The following is an 8997-nucleotide window of genomic DNA, read 5'->3' on the forward strand; positions in this document are numbered from 1 at the left end:
TTTTTTTATTAACAACTAACATGGCTTCCTTGATATGAAATATGAGCATTGTCAACATGCACTAATAAAATAACTTAATAACATATACCCTTTAAATCACAATATAAGTGGCATAGAAACTGAATGAAAACAAGAAATTCTTATTCTTTCAAAAATTGAGCTCCTTACACAACCACAAGGGCCCTATTTATAGTTCTGAGATCGTGAAACTGAAGCTTACAAATTAAAAGGGAGGTTATAGGAATTAAGGGGAGGTTACAAAAAGTTTATTGTGCTCTATTATGTGACTTTCGTGTTTGCTCTTTTATTTTTCTGTTTCATCCTCCTCGGGTTGGGCAGAACTTGCCCTTAAGTCAAATTCATCAACGTACGGAGATAGATCAGTAACATTGAAGGTGGCAGATACACCGTAAGAATCAGGTAATTCCACTTGTAAGTATTGTTGTTGATCTTTTGCACTATCTTGAACGGACCATCAGCTCTCGGGGACAGCTTAGCATTTGATTGTTTAGGAAATCATTCCTTTTGTAAATGTATCCAAACCAAATCACCCACATTAAAAGTTTGATACTTTTGATGCTTGTCACGTTGAGTCTTGTATCTCAAGTTTTGCTTTTGTATTTGTGCACAAATTTGTTCATGTAACTTCTTGATTTCCTTAGCCCTTTGGTCAGCATCAGAACTATATTGCTGTTTATCAAGTGAAGGGGTCAAGTCTAGTGGGCTAAGGGGATGAGTGCCATAAACAACTTCAAACAGACACTTCCCAATTACTTGGTTGACAAAGTTATTATAAGCAAACTCAACTTGAGCAAGAATGAGATCCCATTGCTTCAAATTCTTTCCTATGAAACTACGAAGAAGATTACCAAGAATCCTGTTTATAGCTTTAGTTTGGTCGTCTATCTGGGGATGACTAGAGCTGCTAAATTGGAGCTTAGTTCCCATCTTCTTCCATAGTGTCCGCCAAAAGTAGCTGAGAAACTTCACATCACAGTCAGAAGTAATAGTCATTGGAATGCCATGAAGATGCATAATCTCCTTAAAGTATAAGTTTGCTACTTGAACAACATCATTAATCTTCTGGCATGGAATGAAATGGGCCATTTTTGAGAAACGATCTATAACCACCACGACAGAATCTTTTTGCCTCTGAGTTTGTGGTATACCCAAAACAAAATCCATAATTATATCTTCCCAAGGTGCTTCTGGAATTGGCAAAGGCATGTATAATCCTGTATTCTGACCCTTAGATTTGGCCAAGTGACAAATTCTGCATCTTTGTATATGCCTGTTGACATCTCGTTCAAGTCGAGGCCAGTAAAAGTTCTCCTTTATCAAGTCAACTGTTTTATCTCATCCAAAATGTCCAGTTAATCCACCGTCATGTGCTTCCCAAATTATGGCTTCTCTTAAGGAACCCTGTAGAATACAGAGGGTTTTACCTCGAAATAAAAACTCATCGTGTCTGTAGAACTGGTGGAAAGGTTGATTTACAGTTACTTCCCATACTCCTCAAGAATCAGGATCATCCTGATACAACTCTTTCACAAAGTCAAATCTAACAACCTTGGTTTGTAGTGTTATAAGTAGCACATGGCGATGATTAAGGGCATCAGCTATGGAGATCAGAGTTCTAGCCTTATGTTTGATAAGGAATGGATAAGACTGTAAAAGTTCACTCCAACAAGCATGTCTGCAACTGATCTTCTGCTAGGACTTCAAATACTTGAGAGCCTCATGATCAGAAAAAAGTATGAACTCTTTATTCAGGAGATAATAACTCTAATGTTGGAGAGCTCGAACAATGGCATAGAATTCCTTGTCATAGGTAGAATATCTAAGCTTGGCATCATTGAGCTTCTCACTAAAAAAGGTAATAGGATGGCCCTTCTGGCTTAAGATAGCACTAATGCCGATGTTAGAAGCACTACAACTAACTTCAAATACTTGGTCAAAATTAGGAAGAGCTAGGATTGGAGCTTCAGTTAACTTCTTCTTAAGCTCCTCAAAGCTTTTCTAAGCTTGCTTTGTCCACTAAAACTTCACTCCTTTAGTGCAATCTGAAAGCAGTACAGCAATTGAGCCAAAATTACAGATGAACCTCCCGTAGAAAGAAGTTAATCTGTGGAAACTTCGAACCTCCTAGATAGATTTTAAAATTGGCCAGCTGTTAATGGCTGTAACTTTGCTTAGATCAATGTGAACACCCTTTGTGGTAATGATGTAACCCAAGAACACAACTTCGCTGGTGAGGAAGGTGCACTTGAGATTTGCATAAATTTTCTGTTCATGCAAGGCTTGCAAAACTTACCGTAAGTGATCTAAATGCTCCTCTTAATTCTTACTGTAAATAAGAATTTTGTCAAAGTACACAACAACAAATTTACCAATGAAGGGTCTCAATATCTGATTCATCAGGCGCATAAATGTGCTAGGGGCATTTGTTAACCCAAAAGACATCACATTCCACTCATATAAGCCATCTCTGGTCTTGAAAGTGGTCTTCCACTCATCTCTTAGCTGACTTCTAATTTGATGGTACCCACTACAAAGGTCAATTTTGGAGAAAGTAATGGCACCATGCAACTGGTCTAGCATATCATCAAGCCGAGGTATCGAAAACTGATACTTAATAGTGATCTTATTGATGGCTTAACAGTCACTGCACATTCTCCAACTTCCATCCTTCTTAGGTACTAAAAGAATAGGTATAGCACAAGGGCTGATACTTTCTCGAACCAACCCTTTCTTCAACAACTCTTCAACTTGCCGTTGGACTTTAGCATGTTCTTGGGGACTCATCCTGTAAGCAGGCTTGTTAGGAATGACTGCTCCTAGAACGAAGGCAATGGCATGCTGTATGTCTCGTATGGGAGACAATCCAGGTGGTATCTCATCAGATATTACATTTGGAAATTTTGACAATAGCGGAATGACTCCAGGTGGATTGGCCGTCTCGTCGTTTACTTCAAGCATAAGAATAAAGCTCATCATTTGGGCTCCGAATTTCGAAACCTTGAATTTCTCCATAGTCATCAAAGATACTAACGGCTTAAAGACACTAGATTCCCTTAAAGATTGGCTAATCTCACTGGGTGGTAGAGGCGATAGTGTGAACTTGACACCATCTTTTGTAAAAGAATAGGTGTTCTCTTGCCCATTGTGCATAGCATGTCGGTTATATTGCCATGGCCTCCCTAAGAGAAGGTGGCATGCATCCATAGGAACAACATCACATAAAACTTCATCACAATATCGATTCCCAATAGAAAAGGTCATAGGGCTTTGTTTAGAAACTTTTACCTCATTCCCTTTGTTGAGCCAGTGAAGCTTGTAAGGTTATGGATGACCTTGTGTTGGCAACTTTAATTTCTCCACCATATAGTCAGATACTACATTTTCATAGCTTCCACTATCAATAATGACATTACAAACTTTTCCTTGGGCCGTGCAATGAGTGTGAAAAATGTTGCGTCGTAACCAAGGTTCTTCTTTGACTACTATTGTACGCAGACTTCGTTTAAGCACCAATGCTTCTCCTTGATTAGCAGGTGTGACCTCCTCGTCATATACGAGATTAGTGCCATAAAACTCAGCATCCTCCTCATCTTCTTCAAGTGCTTCATACTCTGATCCTTCCCAAATGGTGACAACCCTTCGAGTAGGATAGTTTGCAACAATGTGGCCAAATCCTTGGTATTTAAAGCATTTGACTGCTTTAGAACTAGATTCCTTGGTAATATTGGGTGGTGGTTTACGCAGAGAAGTAGGTTGTGGCTTGATTGAGGAGTTGGTTTGCTGAAATTCCACCTTACGGCCTTCTGGATAACCCCTAGAGGACGAAGGTTGGAAAGTGGATCTCTTGGGCATCTGCTTCTCAACACGCATGGCTAGATGAATGACATCATCCAAGGCCCAATATTGTTGAAGCTGGATTGGATGATTGATATCTGTGTTTAAGCCTGTAAGGTACCAAGCTATTGTTTGCTCCTCCTTCTCTTGAATGTCACACTTCATCATGAGTTGTTCAAACTCCCTAGTATATTCTTTTACAGATAAAGATCTCTATTAAAGATTTTACAGCTGGATAAAATTATCCTGGTGGTAATGATCTGGCAAAAATTTTCTAGTGAGCTGGCGTTTCATTTTCTCTCAGGTCTCAATCTTGTACTTTTCCTCATGTTCTCACTTTTGTCTGAGGTTTTCCTACCATTTTGACTTTCTTGAGTTTAAGGGCAACAATTTTGACTTTTTGCGTATTTAGAATCTCCTTATATTCAAATACTCGTTCAATAATTTACAGCCAATCTACAAACTCATTTGGCTAGAGTCTTCCCTCGAATTTAGGAATGTCTACCTTGATATCATTAGGGCAGAATTTTTGTTGTCATGGACGGTGACGATTGTCAGTGGATGATGAACTGCTGCTTCCCGAATCTTCCTCTAAGTTTTCTTTATTGTTGTTTAACAGAGTTTGCTGCAATTTCACAGTGGCTTCCAACTCTCGTATCCTACGCCTCGTCTCTTCCATCTCAACCTCGTGCACTTGTCCCGTCTTGGAGGCATTTTGGATAGGTGTCAAGACTAGGGATATGGGAAAGATTGGGGTACAGATGGAAACGTTGAAAAGATATAGGGATAGAATGGGATTTTTGGAAAGGCTAGGGGCAAAATGGGAATTTTGGACAGTTTATGGAAAAATGGAGATTCTAAAAAATGAGGGGTCAAACTGCAATTTATAAAAAATATAGGGGTCAAAATGGAATTTAGGTAAAATAAAGGGGCAGAAGTGTAATTTTAGGAAAGCTTAGGGGTTAAAATGGAATTTTGAAAAATATTAGGGCAAAAATGTAATTTTTGAAAATATGGCTGACTGGGGTTAGTGACGTAGCGACAGTGACACGTGGCAGAGAACTATTGGGTTGACCTGTCGTTGACCGGTCAGAGAGATGACGTGGCAGATGACGTCAGCGTCTTTAACCTTTGGATGGCGCGCGTATCAGCGGCGAGGCGCGTGGTATATTGATGGCAGCGCGTGACGGCGCGTGGATTTGTTTCCAGTGATGGGGAACCTCCTGTTCCACATTTTCGGACCTCGTAAGCATGATGGTGATGTTAGTTTTTCGAGAAAACGCCTGGATTGCAAAACGCAAAGACGTCAGGGACTCCTTCACTGAATCTCTCTCTTCTCTGGCGTACTTTCTCAACTGTAACTCAATCTCTCGCTCTCTGGATCTGCTTTGATACCAAAATGGCACAGAGACTGAATGAAAACAAGCAATTCTTATTTTTTCAAAAAACTGAGCTCCTTACACAGCCACAAGGGCCTCATTTATAGTTCTGGGATCGTGAAACTGAAGCTTACAAATTAAAAGGGAGGTTACAAGAATTAAGGGGAGGTTACAATGAGTTTATTGTGCTCCATTATGTGACTTCCGTTTCTGCTCTTTTATTTTTCCGTTTCAATAAGTCATTTTTTATAGGCTTTGTTTGGTCCAAAACATAAGGCATTGGGTAGGTGTTATATATTGTTTCTAATTGTACCTTCACTTTATTGAGTAATTAATGAGATTGTTTTAAATAAGTAAAATGTTATATTTATTACATTCAATAACACAATTAGAAATATGTGAAAAATTTTAAAAAATCAAGATTTTAACTTCATTTTTTTTAGACACACAAATTAGTTAATATTAATAACTTATATTATAGTTCGCATGGATGTAGTACATGTCTTAGACTCTAGAGTAAGTGTGAGAAATTCAAGCGCCACCATGTCTCTAATAACATTCCAAGAAAGCCGTTGTTTCAAATTAAAGTGATATATGGACAAAATGAAGATTATATTGTGAATAATTTCTCTAGGACCAAATGCCACACTATTAACTTTTTTTTTAATTGCTTTAACTTTGTGTTGTTCACTTCACTAGGTAATTTATGATGGTGACAATTGACCAAAAGGACTGAACAAGTACGTAAATCATATCTGTTTGACCGTCAGATTACTTGGATATATTATTGACAAGATAACAAAGATTATTGCATTGTGAAGAAATTGCTCAAATCAATACACTTATTAGGCTATATTAACCCAAGCACAGTGGATGATAACATTTGTAGCAAGCCCTAGATTTTTAGTTGTTCATCCGTAATTAATCAAAATAGTGCTTAAATCTCTCGGGTTCGACACTATAATACTACAGGTAACTATTAATATGATTGACCTTATCCATTATTTGCGGCTGGTTTGGTCTCACCAGTTTGACCGAACATCAATTATGTCAGATATACCAACAATCATTGAATTGAATTCATCCTAATGGTTTAATGTTAAGTAACGTTTTAAAATAATAGGAAACAAATTAGATTGCAATCTTGTCCTTTCTTTTTATTAAAAAAATTATCTTGTCTCTAACGAATGAATGTGGAGCCAGGAGGCCATTCGAAAGTTGTTCTTGACAACAAGAAAGGTTTTTGGAATTGACCAAAAGGAACGATTGATAAAAGTTCGTAGTAAGCTGGCAAATAGCTTATTGTTTTAAACAATAATTAATCAACTTTAACAACAAAAAACGAATTTGGTCCAAAACAAAAGAATAATTAAACATTCCTTATGAACTTGAATAATATCGATGACATCAATCTTTTATCGACGAAATCAACATTGTAATTGGAAAATGTGATTACAAAAGAGAATATAGTCAAAATATTCTAAACCTAAAAATTTGATACTTCGATCGAATCAATATAAGGATTTTTTCATAGTTGCTGGGGTCCTAATCTGGGGACGGGTTTGATATTTTTGTACTGTATCTATCGGAGTACTATACAACTTTTTTTTTTTTATTAAAATGTGTAGTACTTAAATACTGGAATATTAATCATTTTTCAGGGTTCACTTAGAGTGATCCATTCGGTTCTGCTGCTTGATTTTCAGAATTAATTCATAGAAAATGCAATTTCATTAATGTTTGAAAACCTGATATTGAGATGAATGGAGATCATGAATATGAAAATTTTATAATTTATCTCTATCTTTCACTCGATATAAGAATGTCAATTTTTTTGTTTGTGCATTCGAACTCAAGTTTTTCCCCCCTAAAAAGAAAGAATTTTTATATGCTTAAAATATTATGTTACCCCCTTATATATATATGGGACAATAAGGACGCTAGATGCACAAGAAAAGCATTCCAATCGATTGAGATAGATCTATCGCCTTCATGAAGAATGGCTTCTGAAATCACTAAGTTGATCTTCCTTTTCTTCCTCTGGTATTCTCTGATTTGTCTCGCTTCCTCTGTTCCTGATGATTATTTCATTTTGAACCAAGATTTAGACAAGTTCAATTCTGAGAAAGAAGTCTTACAATTATTCAAAGTCTGGAAGCAGAAGAGTGAACGAGAACACCAAAACCTACAAGAGGAGACAAGAAGATTTCAAACTTTCCAAAACAATTTGAAGCATATCAGACAGAGAAATGCAGAAAGAAAGTTGTCCAGCGACTATAGCTTGGGTTTGAACAAGTTTTCAGACGTGAGTTATGAAGAGTTCAGCAAAATCTACTTACATGAGACGTCAGAGCCAATAATCGAAAGCAACATGGTGGGAAAAATGGTGTCGAACAATGAGTCTTGTCCAAATGCACCTTCTTCCTTGGATTGGAGGTTGTCTGGAGCTGTAACTAATGTTAAAGACCAAGGCCGGTGTGGTAACTTTAACTTAAATTTCTTGTGTTTTTTATGATTTAATTAATTGTAGCATATATGTATATGTTGAAGCATAATATTAACTCAAGTTCATGTTATAGGAAGTTGCTGGGCATTCTCTGCAACTGGAGCCATGGAAGGAATAAATCAAATAGTGTCACAATGGCTTCCAAATCTTTCTGAACACAAATTAATATCCTGTGATAAGAATAACAGTGGCTGTCTAGGAGGGAAGCACTATGGCGCATTTCAATATGTCATTGAAAATGGTGGTATTGCCTCAGAAAGAGACTCCATATTCAGCTAATAATAGTGGATGCAATTCCACATTGGTGAGTGCTAATATAATATCCTCTCCCTTTTGACTTCAATTCCTTGCTTGTGTCATTCTGAAACAAAGAAATTCTGGCTGTTCTTTTAACTTGTTTTGTTTTGATGTAGGAACAAAAGAAATTTGCTACTATTGATGGCTATAATTATTGTTGGCAGACACCTATATCAGAAAATTCTCTTTTTTGTTCTGTTGCCAAGCAACCTATCAGCGTTTCCTTCTATGCAAACCAAGATTTCATGTCATACAAGAGTGTAAGTAACTAATATGTGTGTGTGTGTGTGTGTGTGTTCATCCATAATGCCAATTATACCTAATTACCGAAACCAAAACCATAAATTAATGATAAGGACCATAAATAAAAGCAGGCAATGAATTAAAATGTGTTTTTTTTTCAGAGCCCAGTGCATATAAGCTAATCTGGCTTCTAAACGTTGCAATTTCTTACAATTATTTATGGAAATACATTTTATATATACCTCAGTGTCTGCCATGCAACAAGAAACATTATTTGAAAAATTTTAAAGTTGTTCTCTTTATACGTGGACAGGGAATCTTTGTTGGTGCTAATTGCTCAAGCATTGGTTCAAGTACACATAATCATGCTGTATTAATAGTAGGATATGGTTCATTGGGTGCTGGTCAAGATTATTGGATCGTCAAAAACTCATGGGGAGCCTCTTGGGGACAACGTGGTTACATCTTCATCAAAAGAAACACTGATTCCACTCAAGGAGTGTGTGACATAAATTATGCTGGTGCTTACCCAACCAAGCAAACAAACACAACTTTTAAAGGTTGATTCCTCTGTATGTGCACCTCCAGAAATAGTAAATGAAACCAAGTAAATAAATAGTTGTATTGGGTATAAATTAATGGTAAACGTTGTGACTCTAAATAATAAGGCTTATGTAAGTCTATATAGTAATGAAATAAATAAAAGCTTCATTTGTA

General features: G+C 36.8%; 1 protein-coding gene across 1 annotated transcript; it reads left to right on the forward strand.

Annotated features, from left to right (window-relative positions):
• Nucleotides 1–7233: 7233 nt before the first annotated feature.
• Nucleotides 7234–8845, forward strand: LOC129286220 (P34 probable thiol protease-like). Its single transcript, XM_054922231.1, has 4 exons — nt 7234–7683; nt 7940–8044; nt 8154–8297; nt 8594–8845. The coding sequence occupies exons 1-4, from the start codon at nt 7234–7236 to the stop codon at nt 8843–8845; spliced, it is 951 nt and encodes a 316-aa protein (XP_054778206.1).
• The last annotated feature ends 152 nt before the right edge of the window (nt 8846–8997 follow it).

This window comes from Prosopis cineraria, unplaced genomic scaffold, assembly GCF_029017545.1.
Source record: "Prosopis cineraria cultivar Desert tree isolate PC_DT_omini unplaced genomic scaffold, ASM2901754v1 PC11, whole genome shotgun sequence".
NCBI lineage: Eukaryota > Viridiplantae > Streptophyta > Magnoliopsida > Fabales > Fabaceae > Prosopis > Prosopis cineraria.